This window comes from Misgurnus anguillicaudatus, chromosome 24 (assembly GCF_027580225.2).
Source record: "Misgurnus anguillicaudatus chromosome 24, ASM2758022v2, whole genome shotgun sequence".
Classification (NCBI taxonomy): Eukaryota; Metazoa; Chordata; class Actinopteri; order Cypriniformes; family Cobitidae; genus Misgurnus; species Misgurnus anguillicaudatus.
Window position 1 is genome coordinate 19,037,222 of NC_073360.2, and position 21,250 is coordinate 19,058,471.

Here is a 21,250-nt window from a genome sequence, read left to right on the forward strand (position 1 = left end):
CTGGCCTCTGCTATAGCTACATTTTTAAGCATTTGTTATTACTGATCTCCCTTCAAAGTATTATGTCCCTTTTCCATTTATTTCCCCTTTATGTAAACAAGGGATTTATAAATATTTTTCTCCTCAAATGTTGACGCTTGACCTTTGCTTTAGGCCCAAGATTATATCAGTTTTAAATATTGACCCAGAGATTTGACACAATGAGCTTGAAAAATAAATTCCATCCTTTAATTAATCAAAGATGTTTGGTGCTTTGATAAGGCTGATAGACACTGAGATAAACTGAGGTTTCAGGGGCTTAATCAAATTTGGGCTCATGTGTGTGGGTAAACAGAAGTTTTTAACACTTGAAGTAGTTTTGTGCCAATGATTAATACCAAACAAAACACAAAATATAACATTCAAATATTTGTGATTTTATTTCAACTTCATCCAAGGTGCACAGTAAGCTGCAATCCTAAAGTTTTTCAACAGAGGAAGGAGTACTCGGCCTCAGAGTGATCACCTGAAGAAAATAAAAAAAATGTTACCACAGAGAAAACAGATGCTGTAGATATTAACAGGTGTCAGATACAATCACTGTACTCTAAATAAGTTATAATTTATAAAGTATACTTTTAAATTAAGCCAAATAAGACAAACCATTGTGTTTTGGCAAACCATGCACAGACACTTGACTTCTTTAAATTTGTAATTAAATCTATAATTATCTTACTTGTTTGGTAGTAATCATAGACTTTGATCACAGCTGGCTTCAAGTTCTTGACTGGAAGAATCTGTTTTAATTGTATCTCATAATTCATAGGGAAATTTTTTGGAACCTGCAGGAGGATCAAGAGAAGAAGAAAAACTCTCAGTCATTGACATTATAGCTAAAACATTTATGGATAAATTATAGAAAAGCTCAAAATATGAATATTTCATTCTCTCACCTCCTTCAAATATAAAAGGATATGATCGTCTTTAATATCCACCCGCTTCACAAGTGGTCCAACTTTCTGAGGAGCAGCGGCAAGCTGTGAGGCAGAAATTATTTTAATCATTAAAGTCATTTCAATTGTTGTTAAGAAATGTCTCTTGTGTTGTGTTGTTAGATTTATATTTATGATTTTGGCAGAAGCTTTTATGCAAAACTACTTAAAGTTCATTCCAGCTTTACATTTTTCCCAGTATGTGGGGTCCCTCTGACTACTTATACAACGCTCTGCACTGTCAGAAAAATGTCCAAAATAGACCCAAGCTAAACGTCCTAATATAAACCATTTTGGTTCAAGTTTGTATACATGTATACAAATAGTACCATGTACCTTTGAAGTACTAATATAAACACTTTGGGTGCAAAGGTGTACGCTGCAGTGACAGCTATAGGGGCCATTTTTTTGACAGTGTACCAACTGAGCTCCAGGAACTACAAGGTCAACAAGAAGAGCTTTACAGTAGTTTACTACTAAAAATACAGACGCAGAGTAAGTGTTTTGAGACTTGAGCTCTCATAACTTCAAAGTTTGTGATTCATCACTTTATAAACTCAAACCCACCATTGATGTGTCAGCTGTGAATCCTGATAAGAGCTTAATATCCACAATGACCATGTTAGTAGTTTCCTGTGGACCATTATATCTGTAAAAATTCAATAAAGAAACACAAATAATTAAAATAGTTGGTTCCTTAATAAATATAAAACACACTAAGTAACTATTACTAATAAAGTATCTGTCATTAAAATATCTTGGGGTTACCTTAGCAATAGAGATATGCAACTGCACTTCAAATTGTCTGTTTTGCTTTTATTTAGAATGGGTCAACTACAGACCAGTTTTAGCAAATTTTGCATTAATTTGTAAGAAAATTCTCACGTGTCTGTTAGACAAACTAAAGCCATAATCATGTCTATTGTTACTCAGATGTGTTTATACTTGACTGTAAATTTCAAATTTTGTGGTTGTGTGGATGATTTTTTGCAATCAGCCTCAAGCGTAGCTTCAACGGTCAATGTTTTATCTTCAGTGGGAGTGGGAATGTTGTAAAACAGAGCCATCTGAGAGAATGAAATAAAGAATCAATACAAACACAAACTAATTCATAAATCCTCACACATACAGTTTGTTAAACCACAAAGATATGCCAAGTGTTTTTATTAATGCTAAGATGTACCAGGAGTTTCTGACCTGCACAGACACACAGCTCGAGCCTTTCACTTCAATACTGTATTTGCCAGGAACATTGGTCAGTTTCTTTTCCTGATACAGTAACTTGTTGTCCTGATTCACATCAAAGTTGTGAGAGTCTCCTGCTGACTGAACCGTCACTGTACTGAAACCATCAGAGCTGAAGACTTTGGTGGCGTACAAAGACAAAGCCTGAAGAGCCACAACTGTGTCCTGATAACATCACAACATCATTACAACATGAAAATGCATCATGGGTAATATAAACAAACATAAATGCTTATTAATATGATTAACCTGTGTAGATGAGAATCCTCCATAGGCGTTCTGCTGCTTGACCAGCCAGCTGACGATCCTGTTAGCATAACCCAACTCAACTGTAGTGACTGAATCTGATGTGAGAACAGCTAGCAGAACATATGAGCTGATCTCCACTGACAGAGAACCAGAATCATCAACAGATCCTGACTGAGACCAGTGAAGCTGAGACCCTTTAGGACCAAAGTGATGTGAATAAACAACAGATAAAACAACAGATATTGCTGACATTCAAGAATACATGAATGTCTTTACCTTCTGAAATGGCAAGATTTTCCAGTTCCTTTAAAAGCTGCTGTCTGGTGTCCGTGTCATTCGCCAGACTGAAAGTGTAGGCTAGCAGTGCAGTGCTGTAAGTGTTTTTAAGATTCCCAATGATGGACCTCAAACAGGATAAACCTTGAGCGACCACAGGATCCTGAAAAACAAACAGATATACAGCAGATGTGAGTGTCATTCATCTAATAGTTTATACTATGATCTCTGTTGATGTACTTACTGTGACTGGAGTTTCCAGTTCAAGTAATGATGCAGTGATGTAAGCAGTCATGGTTATATTATCATTAACTCCACCCTGTAGAGACACAGAAGAAAATAAAGCGACATACTGTAGTAAATTTATCATGAAAATCTTCAATCACGTACCTTCATTCTGTTGTTGAACAAACTTCCTTGTTGAATAAAACAACCATCTGTACTGCGCCTGCTTATTAACCAATTCTTTGCACTTTTAATAACATCTGGATCAATGAATATGTACTTCTGTGCTTTGCCAAAAGACCTCAGGACAAAAGATGTCAACCTGGAGGTGTGGAAATTGGAGAATTATCAGTTTTTGATCACTCAAATATATTTTAAAAAATTTAAAATGAAATATTCACCATGTATTCTCTTCACCATGGCCGAATGTACTGTATCCACCACTGTAATGTCTGTAGTTCAGCTGTCTCTGATATCCTGTTTAGTTTGACAGTGATTGAACAGTGAAACAGTGACTATTAGGGGTGGAACAATACATGTATTCATTTCGAACCGAATCGGTACGGGGGTCACGGTTCGGTGCATGAATTTAAATGGAGAATACACGGTATGAAAATAAAAAAACTTGCGTGCAAAATAATTAATGTAATGCGGAACTACTGTTAGATCCGCGGGTTCTTTATGGACAGCTAATCTGTTGCCCCGCTTTAGCTCTGAAGCTCTGATTGGCGCTGATGCATCCGAGCTCCGCCTATGTATGCGCTCTATCAGAGCCCGTCTACATTCTCTGGCACTCTGCAGTTTTTTGTCACGTCGACGCCGGTCCAGTCAGTTAGTGAGCAGAGATAGCGAGGATGGCAAGTGGTGTTCCACAAGAGTTAGACGCTCCGCCAGCCATCGCAAGTTTGGCAAAACTTCAGTTTTCCAGTCAGTTACAATAGTACAGGCGAGAGAGTGGTGGAAAAGACGAGGACTTTGCATCGGCGTTGTTCAGCAATTGTTAGGTATGTGAGTGGAAATACATCTAATCAGGGCTCTCAAGTCTCACGCATTCACCTTGACAAACACGCATTTCAGTCAGTTCAAACGCCACACTTTGTATTTCTCACGCTGAGACGTAGGAGATAAATTGTCCTGCTATATACAACAGGCATACGCAGGGCAGTTCTGTCGAGTTCAGCTGCTTTCAGTTTTTTAAGTGTGCTCAACTTTACGCAGCGCCATCAGCGTCAGAGTACCGCGAGAAATCTTGCAGAGGAGGCTGATTTCAAATCGCTCTCGCTTTACTCTGACGTCATCCACTTGTCGTTTCTTGCAGCGCCTCGTGAAGTCGTACACACCTATTAATTCATCCTAAGAGCCTTTTTTTTGTTCTTTGGTACATTAATATGGAATAAGGCCAAAATGTAATTTTAAAATGTATTTAGGTAACACTTGTAATACAATTGAACCCATATTTGTATGAAAGATGAGTACAAGATTACTTAAAGTGGTATACATTTTTGAAATACGAGATAGTATGTTAAATGCATTTCAGTTCATATTCATGACATCATAAAATAACACTGATAAGGACACCTATGTTTTTAAGATTAGGTTAAGTACTAAAAAAAATCTTTAATTTTTGTTTTGCTTTTCCCTCCATTGTACCGAAAGTTAATCGAACCGTGGCGCCTGAACCGAGGTACGAACCGAACCGGGACTTCTGTGTACCGTTCCACCCCTAGTGACTATTAATCTTTATTATTTCTCTCGTTGGAATGTTTGTTTTTGATTGGCAACATTTGGAGGTTTGTTATTCCCAACTAATAACCGCTCAAAACTAATAACACACAGTAACCTGGATATTGTAAATCGTTTGGACAAGTACAGTTTAATATTACACAAAAATGTAATATAAATATAACATATATGACATCATATTTACAAATTATTAAACCAAATAGTGTGTTTGTGACATTTGAATGTCCTGTCTTATCTTAAAACAAAAGGTAAACAGGTTTTCCCCAACGGAAGGTCTGCAGTTTGTTAAAAATAAATGAATAAAATATTTCAAGTCAATATTTAATGTTCCTTACCTTACTTATGAGGTAAATAGCCATGTAATAAGCGGGATAATGTACAGGGCTAGTGTACTGTCAGGGCTTATTTCTGCAGTAACAACTGGCTGCCATTATCCCTTAACCCTGGAGAACCCCCGGGTCAAATTTGGCCAATGTAAATTGATTCTAAGAGAAAGGTTCTTGGGTTCTCCAGGGTTAAACAACATTTTGATGCAAGCATGAATTAAATCCATGATTTGTTTTTTCTTACCACTCTTCAGGAAGCCTGTGGCTCTCTCTCTGATGGCTGAAGTGAGTTGCTTTGTGTTTTCAAGATACTGTAAAATGTAAATATTGGGAGACAGAACAGCAATGTTTTGTTCTCCACAGCCGTACGGCATCCGTAATAATCCATGAAGATTCTGCAGTGCACGACCCAATATGTCTCCTACAACAGAAATTTAATACATTTATATTGTATTTTAAATGTAATGACACAAATGTAACTGCATATATCTGTTTGTGTATCTACAGTAAATGTTACCAATGACTGAAACTGAAGATCTTGCTGATCCCTCTATCACATCTTTAGGAAGCGTCAGATCTAGCTCTTCTGAAAGACTGTTACCTATGAAACAGAGAAATGAAAACGTGTCAATGATCAGTAAAACGACACTAATAATGTTTATCTCAGAAATAGTTTGGTCACTTCTTAAAGTAACAAGCTGATTTTGAGTCTAACTTTTGGGAAGGATGGATGCACTTTGGGCACCATTTACTACAATTGTACAGATTGGAAGAGCCAGGACATTTTCTAAAATAACTCTGATTGTGTCTCAAAGAAGATAGTAACATACACCTATGGCTTAAGGGTGAATAAAACATGGGGTCATTTTTATTTTTCTGCTTTTTTTAAACTATTAGCTATTGGTTCGACTAACAGTCAATAGTCATGGCAGATATATCCTAATCATCCAAGGAGAACAAGAAGCGCAATGAATTTAAGCTCTGTGTATAAAATGTAAAAGTATCACTAGTTTAATGTTCAACATTAATGGTCATTATATGAATGAATAACATTCAGAAAGTTTGATCTTCAGAATTTAGTTAAAATAACCACCAACTATCTGCATTGGCATCGGTATCGGTGGATATCAGTCTAAATAATCGGCTATCATATTGGTGAAAATGTAATACAAATGTATCTCTAATAAAGAGACAATTAGCAAGATTAAGTTGGGAATGGGACTAAAAAAACCAGACAAATATATGCAGACAAACCCTTTGGACACAGTAACCAGCTGTGGGTCTCTGTCTTTTCAGTTCCTTCAGCCTACAACAGAAAACAATAACATTGACATATTTTAAAGGAATAGTTCACTAAAATGTAGTTGAAAGAAAAAGTATGTGAACCCTTTGGGCTTACTTGGATTTCTTCATAAATTGGTCATAAAATGTGTTCTGATCTTCATCTAAGTCACAACAATAAAGAAACACAGTCTGCTTAAACTAATACCGCACAAGCATTATAGGTTTTCATGTTTTTATTGAACACAACATGTAAACATTCATAGTGCAGAGTGGGAAAAGTATGTGAACCTTTGGGTTTAATAACTGGACGACCCTCCTTTGGCAGCAATAACCTCAACCAAACGTTTCCTATAGTTGCAGATCTATGGTCAGGAGAAATTTTGGACCATTCCTCTTTACAAAAGTGTTTCAGTTCAGGGATATTCTTGGGATGTCTGGTGTGAATCGCTTTCTTGAGGTCATGCCACAGCATCTCAATCGGGTTGAGGTCAGGACTCTAAATGGGCCACTCCAGAAGGCGTATTTTCTTCTGTTGTTGATTTACTTCTATGCTTTGGGTCGCTGTCCTGTTGCATCGTCCATCCTCTGTTAAGCTTCAGTTGGCGGATAGATGGTCTTAAGTTTCCTGCAAAATGTCTTGATAAACTTTGGAATTCATTTTTCCATCAATGACAGTAATCCGTCCAGCACCTGAGGCAGCAAAGCAGCCCCAAACCATGATGGCCCCCCCACCATATTTCACAGTTGGGATGAGGATTTGATGTTGGTGTGCTGTGCTTTTTGTTCTCCACACATAGCGTTGTGTGTTCTTTCCAAACAACTCAATTTTGGTTTCATCTGTCCACAGAATGAGAGTCAAACTACCCAACTAAAGGAAACACTGATCATCATGATGGTGACAAAACATGGTGACAAAACATGTTCAATAAAACATCAGAATCTTTTTTAGAAATTACAAAAAATAGAGTGAATTTGGTTTGTTTAGTCAGTATGGTCCTACTTCAAAACAATGCTTTGTTAAAACAACTGTTTGTAATGGTGATGACAATGTTTTAGAGAATGTACATGTAACAATTATCCAACGAGAGCAAGCGAGGGAGGGAGAGTGAAGTTCACGTCACTTAACTTCAATTATTGAACGAGAGAGAGAGAGAGAGAGAGAGAGAGAGAGAGAGAGAGAGAGAGAGAGAGAGAGAGAGAGAGCAAGATTGCAGACGCAGATATTTAAGGTGGAACTTGTATATTTGGGAATTATCTATAAACAATATTTTTTAACATTTATTCATATATAAAGATTATATATATACATCTGATGTCTAAAATGGCCACATTTTAAATAGTTTTACTTTGCATGGAAGTCCCCTTGACATCAATATTGGATGTTTAGAACAGGTCATAAAAAGACGCCATAAAAACTTTCATTCTGGCTCCTCATGGGACGTTGAAATGACGTCTTTTTAAGACGCTTTGCTCAGTGGGTTATGCCAGTAGTGCTGTGGAACATCCAGGTGCTCTTTTGCAAACTTCAAACGTGCTGCAATGTTTTTTTTGACAGCAGTGGCTTCCTCTGTGGTGTCCTCCCATGAAGTCTATTCTTGTTTAATGTTTTCCTAATTGTAGATTTGTCAACAAAAATGTTAGCATGTGCCAGGGATTTCTGTAAGTCTTTAGCTGACACTCTAGGATTCTTCTTCACCTCATTGAGCATTCTGCGCTGTGCTCTTGCAGTCATCTTTACAGGACGACCACGCCTAGGGAGTGTAGCAACAGTGCTGAACTTTCTCCATTTGTAGACAATCTATCTTACCGTGGACACATGGAGATCAAGGCTTTTAGATATACTTTTGTATGAACTCTTTTGTGCGAGGCATGGTTCACATCAGACAATGCTTCTTCAGAACAGCAAACTCAAAACTGGTGTGTGTTTTTTATTGGACAGGGCAGCTTTAATCAACACATCCAATCTCATCACATTGTTTGGACCCCAGGTTGACTGACTCCTGGCTCCAATTAGCTCTTGGAGAAGTCATTAGCCTTGGGTTTCACATACTTTTTTCACCCTGCACTATGAATGTTTACATAACGTATAATGTTTGTGCAGTATTAGTTTAAGCAGACTGTGTTTCTCTATTGTTGTGACTTAGATGAAGATCAGAACACATTTTATGACTAATTTATGAAGAAATCCAAGTAAGCCCAAAGGGTTCACATACTTTTTCTTTCAACTGTATATATACCACCCTTATGCAATTCCATTTGTTGAAGCTCCAAAAAGGATCAATAAAATAATCCACATGACTCCAATGTGAATATACTGTATATGTCTTCTGATGTATTACAATATGTTCATAAAATAAAACAATTAATAGAAAAATCTAAAACTCTAAAACTCTGTCACTCTAAAAACATACAGTATATTAACCTACTGGCGTCATCTGGATTACTTTTAATGATATATACATTTTTGGAGCTTTTGAATACCACATAAGAATGACAAATTATGTGTGAGATCTGTTGGCGGTGAGCTCAGCCTGTACAAGGAGACTTCGAGTAACTATGTCAATGCGTCCTCTCTCTGGCACGCTCACAATCTCATTGTCACACACAGTCTGTGACTGCTCTGCCTCTGCACTCACTGTTATATTCAACACTCCTACAAAACAAACAACTCATGATCATCTCGACTGACTTACAAAAACACAAGACACTGATTCAGATTAAACAAACCGACCAAGAACAGAAGGAGTGAGAATCCATTTAAAGGTTTTTCTTCCATTAGCACACAGACAGGATGAATAGTGGTCATCATCAGAGGAGGCTTTAAGAGTGAAGTCTGGAGATGGAGCTGGAGTTACTTTAACCTGTCCATGAAAGATGGAGGATTACTTCAGATTTGATATGACAGAAATATGAGAAGATTGTTACAAAAATCTCACCATGATACATTTGGACAGATAGTTGAAGACGGTGGCCTTCAGTTCAAAGATCTCCCCACGGATGATGGAGTAAGGCAGAGAAAGCTCCAGGAAGAAGGGCTGGAAAACTGTCAGCTGAGCAGGAGGAGCCAAACCCAAACCTTTGGAGGACAGACAGAAGGCATCCGTCTCCCAGGTGGTGATGGTATCAGGAACCTTGACAGGAACCTGTGTTGATCCAGAGTCCCTGTGGTGGAATTACTACAATATTTCAGTCTGCTGAAAAGCTCAATAAAGCTAAATCAGTTACAGCACTGAACTAAAAGAACAGAAAACATCCAATAGGAATCCAAAATAAAAGGATTTTGTTTCCTGTGCAGTAATATATTATAAATAATAGGCATAAGGTGAAATAATATGTTAAAGAATCGTTCTTGATGATTTCAATAGAATTGACTGTTCACATAACTAAAAACACACATATTCACTAACCCAACTTCAGCAAGTTGCCAGATCCATGTTTCTGGAAAGACGGTCCGAACCGTCACTGATTCAATTTGATTTGACATTGGTAATGCACTATCTTCTAAGAAAGCCATAACAGGTACTGGAGCATGTTGGCGATACATCACTAAAATAATACAAAAAAACATGTTGTTTGTTAAAAGATCTCACTAGGTGTCAGGACTCTGCAACGAGAGTCTGTTTTATATTTATGTTTTATAGTGATGGCAGGGTTCTGACAGTCTCTTGTTTCTTGTAGAGGCTCATGTCTTGTTTATTGTGGCATGTGCCTCTGGTGCCTCTCGTCTCTAGTCCCCGCCCTCTTTGTTCTGCCTGTTAATTATTCATTATTAGTTCATCCCTTGCACCTGTGTTGCCCTCGTTTAGTTCCCTATTTAATCTCCTCTTGTCTCTTGTCTTGTGCTGGATCATTGTGTTGAAATCATGTCATGTTATGCAGTCTTTTGTGTTCATTTAGTTTAATGTTTTATCAGAGTGTTTATGGCAACTCAGTGTTGTTAATTCATGTTTAATGTTGTGTTGCCCCCTCGCGGGCTTTTTGTTTTCATGTTTTATATTTAATAAATGTTCTATGTTCACTCCCTGATATCGTCTGCAATTGGGTTCTCTTGTTCCTCGTCTCCAGTTCCTCACAGAATGATCCAGCCAACACTGAACCCAGCAGCGATGTCGGGGAAGTCAGCGCATCTGGAGCTGCCGAAGCCAGCGGGGTCAAAGTCCACGAAGCCAGCGCGACCGAAGCTACCAAAGCCAGCGCATTCAGCTGAGATGAGGGCGAACGGGGTCCGGCAGTCCCAGCAGAATTCCGCCTGGTCTTCACCTCGGGTCCAAATACGAGCAAGTCATACCATTCATAACCCGACTTGTATGATGGGCGGGAACCCCTGCCCCTCACCTCCAAACGGCTGTTCATATCTGCTGGGTTCAGTTTTGGCTTGTACGTTCTGTCCCGGTAGGAATAACGGAGAGAACCCAAACGCAGACAAACGTAAAAATAAACTGAAGGTTTATTTAAACCACACAACACAAAAACCCACGAGGGGTAAACAGATGAAAAATGACGATGAGGATAACAAGACAAAGAAACAACACTAAATACTAAATAACAAAGACTCTGAAGACTAGATTCAGGCAACACGGATGACGTGAACTTACACACTGAATCTTGACGACGTACAAGCACAATACAGAGAACGAGAGGGCATTATAAAGACAAACAGTCAAATGAGGAACAGGTGAAAATAATTACATAATTAAAGCAGGAGCACACAAGGGAGTGGGGTAAAAGTGACAAGACACTGGGAACACGTGACACCAAAGCATGATGCTATTTCAAAACAAATGCCCTTCATATTTAAACATCACAGAGCATAAAAATATTTTATGTACTGTACCAGTATCATGGTATTTGTGATAATTCAAGCCCCTGAATGTCAGGCATCGAGGAATTTGAATAGCCAGATTTGTTGCCATCTTCAGTCCCACTCTCTGTCAAACAGTAAAAATGCAAAATTTATGCAAATACAGATTATAAACAAAACAAGCGTTTAATTTATGCATGTAAATACCCTTCTGATTATTAATAACATTACTGTCAGTCAAAACAGCCAGTAGTTACCTTTAGGGTTTCATAAGCACCTTCTGTTTCCAAGGCTCGGCGGGGTCTCACATGCAAACACTTCTGTTCATCTTCAACATTGTAAGGATAATGTGAGACTGACTGCACTGGAAGCAGGTCGAAGATCTGTGATGGGAGCAAGATCCAACATTACTACATTGATTTCTAACAATTTTGCACAGAACACTTCTAGTTTGTGTGTCTTTTAGCATCGGACTTTAATACAGAACTGGTTCTTGAATTAAATGACGGAAGAATTTAAGATAAAAAAGCATTTTTTCTTGTACCACCTTGAAGACATGGGAAAAAATGTACATGTACTATACATGCACTTTAAAGCATCTGCACCTTATCAGCATCCAGACGCTTTCCTGATTCCAAGATGTGAACACTTTGATCTACAGCACTGAGAGCACACAGTGAACCAGGCTGAGCTGACAGCTGTATTGTGTTTGCTTCACCTGGAACTGCTGTAGCAGGAGAAAACTGAAGAGACACCTGAAACAAAATAAGTGAGTATTGTGTCATTTTACATATCGTAATTGACATATTCTTAGTCATTATAGCTTGCCTAGAAATTGTAAAAAAGAACCAATCATTAAATTTCAGGAAAAAAAATCTGCAATCATCAGTTTTTCCGAACTTTCTTTCTTCTGCTGAACACAAATGAAGATATTTTAAAATATTAAGATTTTTTGGCCATGAATATTTTTAACTTCATTTATGTTCAGCAGAACAAAGACATTTTTACAAGTTTGGAAAAACTTGCGGCTAAGTAAACACAGAATTTTTATTTTTCAGTATTCAACCAAACTCACCGAGTGGTCAAAAATCGCTGCAAAAGAAGCTTTCCAACATGTGTTTAAGCATTCGTTGTAAACTTGTGAACCTGTTTTTCCAAACGCCTCACACCTGTATATTCTTCTGTTGAGAGCTTGAATAATAGACACTCCAGCCCAGTTGGTGGCGATAGTCTGCCTTTGCCAATTGCAAGAATACAAACAAAGTTCCCAGCGCGGAGTAATACCGTACCTCACAGCACATCTAATACAAGTTAATGGAGTTGGACAAAAACTATGATAAAACCTGTTGGAAAGCATCTTTTGCAGCGATTTTTGAGTGAGCATAAAACAAAATAATAACATGATAACATTATAATAAGGTCAGTGAACACCCCTGACCACTCGGTGAGTTTCACGTCTTTGTGAATGAAAGTTTAATGCATTTTAGGAAGGATTGTTCCTGTGCACCTATACAGCCATTATAGAGGTGTGGGGTGATACATCAAACACCCGAAAATTCTCGGGTCAGCATTATGTCCAAATTTCAGTCAAAACCTTTCTATTTCATCATAAACAATCTGAAAACAGGGCTTTAAGTGTTAAATACTAAACTTGTCCTTTAAAGTTACTTAAGGATCACTAAAAGAATCTGATTGACCAAACACAATTATTTCAGTTTTACTCTCATTAAAATAAATAAATAAATAAATAAATAAAGACAACCAGGCTTTCACATCAGACTCTGTTTCATCACCATATCGACTCTGTTTTAAGGGTAGGTAGATTTGTGTATCGAAAAAAATAAAGACATCGAAAATGTATCGAAAAAAAGAAAGACAGACCATGCTTTCTGAAGAAAGAACCCAGAGGGAGCATATAAAGTGAAAAAAGAATGGGAGCTAGAATGGAGCCCTGGGAAACACCACATGACAAAGAAGTTACCTCGAGGAGTGTTCACCAAAGTTAACTCTTAAACTTTGATTAGAAATATAAGAGTTAAACCATTTAAGAGCACTGCCTTTTAAGCATACACAGTGCTCCAAACAAGCAAGCAGGATGGCATGATCTACACACTGTCAAAAGCAGCACTTAAGTCAAGGAGCACTAGTACAGCATGATCCCCAGAGTCACCAGTTAATAAAATATCATTTAAAACCTTCAGAAGTGCGGTTTCAGTTGAGTGGCGTTTTCTAAAATCTTCGAAAAACTTCAAAGATCTCATTTTCATCCAGGAAGCTTTGTAGTTGTTGACAACTTTTTCTAAGATCTTAGAAATAAAAGGCAAGTTTGAAATGGGTCTATAACTGACTAAAACAGAGGGACCTAAGTTCGACCTCAGTAAGGGATCATTTTTGGCATGTTTTAAAACCTCAGGTACAGTGCTAGTATCCAAGCATCGGTTTATCATAGTCAAAAAAAAATAGGGACCTAAACCGTCAAAGCTTTGAGGAAATATGGAGGAATAGCATCCATAGAAGAACCAGATGGCTTTAACTTACAAACTATTTCTTAAAGTTTTATTAAAGAAATAGGTTCAAACTGTTTTTACTCAGCAGAACATACAGGATAAATGGAAGGATCAAAAGCAGGTTGGGATATCCCCAACCTGATATCACTGATCTTATTGATAAAATAACTAAGAAAGTCATCACATAGTTTTTGATGCATCGGGTTAATCACAGACAGTTGGAGTAACAAAAGCGTTAAAAATAGTAAAAAGTGGTTTAGGTCTATGTTCGTTTTTTATCAATGATTGCTGCAAAGTACCTGGATTTAGCAGCTCTCAGATGTGAATATGTCAATAAAATAAGCTGTCAAACTAAAAATGTACGATAATAATACACAGCAGGTGGTAGTATGCGCTCATTTTATTTGTCTTACAAGACGTCTATGGTTCAGCCTTTTCAATTTGAACTGGAAACTGTAGGTGGCTGTATGTGCTCTTTGGCTCAGATCACCAGTTCGACATTAAATAAAGGAAGAATAACCAAAGTTAACCTAACCGATGAAGATGCCCAAATGCGAGAATGGGGCAAAATAAGTGGTGTCTTTGGAGCAACTGTTCTTGTATACCAACTGAGCAAGGGGCAACCTTCTGGTCTCTGTCGTGAAGCCAACACTGAAGTGACCTAAACTGCAATTCATCGACTGGCTGCTGGAAACTAGCTTCAGAAGAAAGTCAATTCCCTTAGACCCCATGTTAAAATGATCAGAGCCCCATGATCAGTTTATATTTTTCTTAAATGTTTAAAATTATAAGTAGCCTATAATGTGGCTATATGCACACACAGCACATACAGTATATGTACAGTACCTTGTTATTGAAACACTTTTCAGTGTTGAATTTTTCACTCGCAGCAACTACATTGTCACTGGGCAGAACACAGTATGCAAGTATCTGCACTACTGGAGTCAGATCTCCTGTAACAGACAGTTTGAATGACACTGTGCCATTCGCTGCTCCATTAGAAGTCTTCACTTCAACCTTCTCATATCCATGATGAACTATCACACCTCTGGACAAGACCTGAAACAAACACACAACACACTGTTAACAAACTGACCACTTAATACTGTCAAACAGATCTCTATGAAACTCTACACTGATAATGAACATGTAGTATTGATACTCACCATATAGACAATGTCAGTGTTGAAGTTATCAATGGTTTCTCCAATGAAATTATACTTAATGGTTACTGTAAGCTCAGCATCACACTTTAATGGATCTTTAATTTCCTGTATACTTAATTCACTTAATGTTGGGGTGTGTGGAGTGCTGGGCTGGAACAGACGAACTGTCACTCCCTCCTTAGAGAAGTAAGGTGTCCTGTGGCTTCGATAACGCAAATTTGGATGTATATTTGCCTTAATAATAAATAAAGAAATTAGTTTTAAAAGAACATCAGATTAAACTGAATTAGCACAAATGTATCATACCATTAGACTTATATCACTTTCAGGCAGACTAGATGTATTAAGTGAGAATGAAGCCAGTCCATTGTCATCTGTTGTGAGATTAAAGAGCAGATTTGGGGACCAGTGCTCCCCCTCAAAGAGATACACAACTTTGTTTGGAATTGGTGTTCCTTTAAAATCTGTAACCTTGATCTGGTGAAAAGAAATCAACAATGGTGCCAATAAATCAACAATATTTGCACATATGAATGGTGTTGATCAAAGACAAACAGTTTTTTGACTTACTTGTCCTTCTATAACGGATCCATGTTCAAATGTTTTGGGGCCTGTAACTGTGATTTTGCCAATTTCATAAGTGATAGATATAGTTTGGGATTTTTCCATAGTGATTTCTGTTAAATAACAAACGTGTGATTACTACACATGCCTTAGTAAAATAATACAAAGAAATAACTCTAAATTAAACAGAAATCCAGGCTAAAGTATTATACTTGGGAGCATGAAAGTTTGATTTCACATTAATTTTAATCTTTGACATGGCCTTAGTCAATATTAACAATATTAAGGTTATATTTTTACAGAATGTTCTTTACATTATGAAGGATGACCACAAAATGTGCAACTGTAACTGTGTTTGCAGGATCACAAATATCAGTAATAACGTAAGTATGTATAACAGTTTTTTCAATAAAATGTTAAAAGCCCCATTTAGTCATTCTTAGTGGCATACTTTATCAATCAGATGTTCAGATCTGTACAGCTCACCTGTTCCTTCCTCTATTACTTTCACCGCAACATTAAGAGATTCTTTCAGTTGATGCTTTAATGTCATGTTTAGAAATTGCAATGTGTTGACGGTATATGTGGCACAGCCAGTCTCCTTCATCTAATGGTAATAAATAAATACACACATATTGATTAAGGATTGCACATTTTATTGGATGATTGTGTCATTATTTGTGCTGCATTACAAACCTCAGTAGTTTCATTCCAACATAGCGGATCCCTGCCTTTAAGGTTGACGTCTCTGAAATGACGGCAGACATTTACCCAAGATTTACCAGGTACAGGCTGTCCATAAGTGTATCTGTTGAAAAGATAGAAGCAACCGATGTACAGCCGAGTAGTGAATTGAATAAAAGGAATACATTTCCCTGTAAATGAACGTCTTTAACATGTTCTGCATTAAAAAAACACTCACTTCCCGCAAACCTCAATTGTCAGTTCCTCTTCATTGATGCTGACCTCCTTTGGTACATTTACGGTTACGTCAAACTTGGGCAAAACTAGAAGTCGAAGGCAGCAGTTATAGACAAATATGGACATATTCATTATGTTTTAAAAAAAATATGCAGGTCTGTTGTTTTGACTTACCATACTTTTTCACCTTAAAATAATGTGAAATCAGTCTTTCACCAATGTGAGCCTTCAGTGTGTACGTGCCCTGACGGGCTTCAGGGTTTAAATCATAAGAACGCTGCAATATCCATCGTGTTGAGGAAATATTGGTCCATTGACCGATCCTGTTATTTTGACTGTCCTGTTGAATATCAAAAAAGACATGGTGCATATGAAGAGTTTCGTTGCAAAACGAGATAAATCCATTTTTTTACATTTTTGTCAAAACATGTTTATTATAATGTTATCATGTTATTATTTTGTTTTATGGTGCTACTTTTATGGAGCTGTATTTTTATGTTATGAAAGTTTAAATCAAACCAAACCAACTGCAGCTGAATTGATATTAATTGGAATGCACAACCAAAAAACTAGATTTCTGAAAAATAAATTTTTGCAACGAAACTCTTCATATATTTAATTATATTCGATGACTACATACATCCTGAACATTATTTAATTAGGATCAACTATATGTGAATAATCAAGTATCTGACATTCAGATTTTAATACGTGTCGTAAATGACTCCACGGGACATTTGTGTTCTTACCTCAAGCACCACTGTACTGTACTGTAAACAAAAAAGCAAGTGATTAAGCAATCTTTTATATGTACAATGCTACACAATGATTTAAAATCAACTATTTGTTTTCTATATGAAACACTCCAGACCTGTTGATCAAGGGGTACAAAGTTTGTATCCGTGGTAACAATTCTGAAGTTCACTGTGAAAACAGAAATGCACAACTGATATTTTAGCTCTTATATAAGGTTTACAGTCAGCAGGGCATTGTCCCTAAATAGCTCTTGTTTTTACTAAAAGAGCTTAATTTTGCAAAGATAGCCGCCTGTGCGACTTTCCTAAAGGGACTTTTGCCCAACTAAGAAAACAAAAGGCTTAGCAACAATAAAAATAAATAGTACAGTACATATTATTATTAATGACTAAAGCTTTATATGAAGAGTTCAGATGCAAAATGCTGCTAACGCTACCTCTGTCAACAATGAAATAATGGCCCCTATCATACACTCAGCGCAAGTGTTTTTGCTAGTTTCAGCCTGATGCAATAACCCCTTTACCACTTTGACTGCCCATGAGTGTGCTCGTCTGAAAACAAGTTGTGTTCAATTGCGTTGCTATTTTTAGTCAACTGAAATTGACTGTGCCATTGAACAACAACAACAACCAGTTCTAAAGTCAATGGCGCAATATTGTTTTTGTTATTTAAAGAGCGTGTTAGTAATATATGCCAATAAATGGGACAACAACCCCGTACACTTTGCTCATTACACACACACATGGATGCGCAGCAGCACATAAACATTTTTTAAATATGAAATTGGGAGAGAGGTTATGGATTTGTGTTCATACTGTTTTGTAAATATGAGGAATATTTTCTAGAAATGTGTTTAAGCAACCGAGAAAAACTATAATAGGTTTGTACATCCATTAACCTGCTTTATACAGTAATCCATTCATCTGTATTCACCAATTATTTGGGGTCTTTTAATAAATGAATCAAACAAACAAACAAACATTGCATCATTCATGATTTCCACAGGACTGCCATGTGAAGCTCAGCATTTTAGTACTGTTAACTTAACTCAGTGAATGATAATATTTTTTATCACGACCTCATTACTGCACTGATCTTACAGTACAGAGAGCTTTGCATTATTTACTAAGGTTTAGTCATTGAAACAATCAAAGCTTACCTGTTTGTCCTGGATTATAGATTGGTTTATCAGTCTGGATAAAGGTCAAAGGATTGTAATGTCTAAACATAACTTTTCTCTCTTCAGTCATCTTGAAAGACTCCCCTTTAATTTCAGCCTTTATTTTCTGCACTGATTCTCCTTCCACCAATGGAGCCTAATGAGAAATAATCAAAACACATCATTAAAAATAATGAAATAAGATGATGATGCAGCAAACATACATTATGATCATGTTTATTATCATGCAGATTGTTTTGATGTCAAACCTTGAAGTTGAAGCAACGATGAAACTCTTCATCTGATTTCTCCTGCAGTAATAATGTGATCTGGTCATCATTCACTAGATGAACGGTCATTACAAGACTTTCATTGGGCTTCAGGAGACTTGCACACAGTTTAGCTTCGGATCCTGACTCAATGACTGCAGGAAATGTCACCATGAAAGAGCTGTCGAGAGACACTGTCATTAAACTCAAAACGATAAACTGTTACTGCCCAATGTGCAATTATATAATCATTAAGAACAGGCATTATTTTGTATTAATAATTTACCACATTTACCAAGCCTAATAATTATCTAGTAGTTTTTCCTTATATTCGGAAAAATAGCAGACAGGAGATACTGTGAAATTACGTACAAAACAGTGATGAACAATGTTCCTCTGTAGAGATCATTTAAAGTGACTTACAGCTTGCTTTGTCCATTCACAGAGATGAACAGGAGAAAGAACAGCAGAAGTCCTTTCCAAAAACAACCAGCACTAAGAGCCATGATGATGATCGATTATTCAGCTCATTCAGTGAGTCTGGACTGTCTCTTTTATAGGGACTCTCATGCTAAAGGAGGTCCTTCAAAAACATCTGTATTGACCATCTGATTAATCATTCAACTATGCCGGTAAAGCAGTTTTATATCTTGCACTAATATCTAGACATTTGTTTATTTAAACTAAAAATAAAAAATGTGTTTGAGAGGGCTGTTTGAAAAAATCAAAGCAGTAAAACATAACGAAAGGGATCCGCTCAGGCAAAAACACACAGCAATTTGTACATTCAATAACAAACGTGTTACTGTTTTATGAAAGTGAATGATGCATGTTAAAATGTTATTTTTATTGCATTTTATTTGCAGTCAATCGATAGCATCGCTTAATTCAGTCAACAGCTTGCAAAAGCAAAACCATTTTAGGGGTAGTTAAAGAAATGATATACATTTTGTGCTCTAAAAACGCTCTTACACATCTTCATACACATAGACTCTGACTTTTGACCCTGTTTAAGCAAATAGGACTCTGGCTGATAATTAATGTCAAGATGCATGCACACCCTCTCAGAGATATTGTGGCTTTTGAAAGCTTACCACAATGGTGTTTGTTGGTTAACATTAAATGTAGAGACTTACTGTACCTGAGAAACTGAGTTTATTTTCTGAACATGTTTTATATGCATACTATCAAGGCAGTAAAAATACTATTATAATAAGCAGTTCAGTGCTTTCAGTCATTAAATTGCTTGTTTTATATAATCACTGAACTTTATTTCTAAGCAATCACCTTCATATTTGTTTTAGTAGTTATCCTGAACCATGCCCTGTTTATCTCAGCAGTGATTCTTGGATTTGAGTTTTGGTTTAATTTGCCCGATGGATTGCTTTTCTGGCTGTATGTTAGCATTAGATGACTGTACAGGTCTTAAACATGTACAGTAAACAGGTCAATGACATGCATATTTTTGTCCAGGGCATTTTTTTAACTATAAAAATAACTTGACACGATTATGACATGTGTCACTTTATTTTATAAAAGCTATTTAGTTTTAATACATTTTCAGAACTTTTTAATAATAAATACAAATTTTGTTTTTGTAACCAATTCAAAATCTTTCTTTATTTTATGTTTAAAACATTTCCTATAAATTAATTTCACAAATATGAGTTGTTAGAATGTTGGGATAATTATAAAACTTTGTCCAACAATTTGGATTTTCTCAAATGTCAAATCGCATTCATGGGCATTTTATTAAGAAGTAAACAAATATAAACAGTAACATCACATCATCCACTAAACCCCAGGTGGTCTTTATGGCCAAATGGAAATTTTTAAGATTTTACTCAAATACTGGTACACTTTCAGTTTCAGGTGGTACAACTAATGTAAAACTAGAATTTGATGTTTTATCAAAAGAATTTTAATTTACAAAATTATATTTATGAATTTGATATCACAGGCAAAAGCTTATACCTGCATCAAAGTAGAAGTCTGTTAATTCAAAGGATTGAATGCCTCTAAAAAATATAAACCATTTAAGCTAATAATTTAGATAATAATTGTAGTTTTAATAAATGCAAGATAAGGTTGTCTGTTTTGATTGAATCTGGTAATTGAAAAGGATTTTTTGGAACCTGCATGAAGAGTAAATAACAACAACAATTAGTCAATCACATAATCAAACAATAATGTAAACAAATCAAGAGAAAATACACAAATGCTTGTCAATTCTCATCTCACATCTTTCAGATAAACTATAACATGATCATCTTTAGACACAACGCGTTTCAAAAGTGATGCATTTGATCGAAGCTGTGAAGAAAATGACAATCCTTCAATGTATTAATTTATTAGTGTTATCCCCAACAGAATAGAAATAAATATTAGTTATTATATTAGTTATTATTTTATAAAGCCATTTTGTTATCTTTGGTTCTATCTTAAATCATAAGTTATTGGACATGTACACTGGGTTTTGCTCAGAAACAGTGGAGTATTTACCATTTTGGGGGCCCTAAGCAAAGTCCAAAGACCTAGGGCCCCTCATGCCCTGACACTGCCTACGGTTTTTCTTTGAATTACACAACAGTAATATTGAGTACATAGAATTAAGTGAGACATATATAAACCAAACATATTTTATTTTGAACTGCTTAACATAAAATTGGTATAAGACAAAATGTCATGCTTAAAAAAAATAAATAGTGCCCATTGTCTTATTCAAAATTAAACGGAATCTTTCTCTGTAAAAAATTAAAGGTCTTGGTTTTACCTTAAGCCAGTGGTT

At 36.4% G+C, this 21,250-nt stretch overlaps 1 protein-coding gene across 1 annotated transcript; it reads right to left on the minus strand.

The window, feature by feature from the left end:
• Positions 1–395: 395 nt before the first annotated feature.
• Positions 396–19,040, minus strand: LOC141361411 (alpha-2-macroglobulin-like). Its single transcript, XM_073862542.1, has 34 exons — positions 18,886–19,040; positions 18,463–18,643; positions 18,194–18,350; positions 17,150–17,202; positions 17,028–17,048; positions 16,453–16,618; positions 16,280–16,364; positions 16,054–16,165; positions 15,844–15,964; positions 15,364–15,470; positions 15,100–15,270; positions 14,794–15,027; positions 14,474–14,686; positions 11,726–11,875; positions 11,378–11,503; positions 11,154–11,247; positions 9,727–9,865; positions 9,256–9,481; positions 9,051–9,180; positions 8,851–8,972; positions 6,290–6,341; positions 5,553–5,636; positions 5,280–5,456; positions 3,368–3,443; positions 3,132–3,288; positions 2,986–3,060; positions 2,742–2,904; positions 2,466–2,659; positions 2,169–2,381; positions 1,917–2,038; positions 1,539–1,620; positions 933–1,016; positions 716–821; positions 396–505 (listed from the first exon to the last, which is right to left on the minus strand). The coding sequence occupies exons 1-34, from the start codon at positions 18,966–18,968 to the stop codon at positions 468–470; spliced, it is 4,314 nt and encodes a 1,437-aa protein (XP_073718643.1). The 5' UTR covers positions 18,969–19,040; the 3' UTR covers positions 396–467.
• Positions 19,041–21,250: the final 2,210 nt, after the last annotated feature.

Excerpts from the sequence above, each read along its gene's own strand:
- LOC141361411 (XM_073862542.1), bottom strand. The coding sequence starts at position 18,968 with ATGGCTCTTAGTGCTGGTTGTTTTTGGAAAGGACTTCTGCTGTTCTTT. Across the intron at positions 3,289-3,367 it reads CATGGTGAAGAGAATACATG|GTTGACATCTTTTGTCCTGA; the intron begins GTGAATATTTCA and ends CCACACCTCCAG. Across the intron at positions 2,039-2,168 it reads CGAGCTGTGTGTCTGTGCAG|ATGGCTCTGTTTTACAACAT; the intron begins GTCAGAAACTCC and ends TCATTCTCTCAG.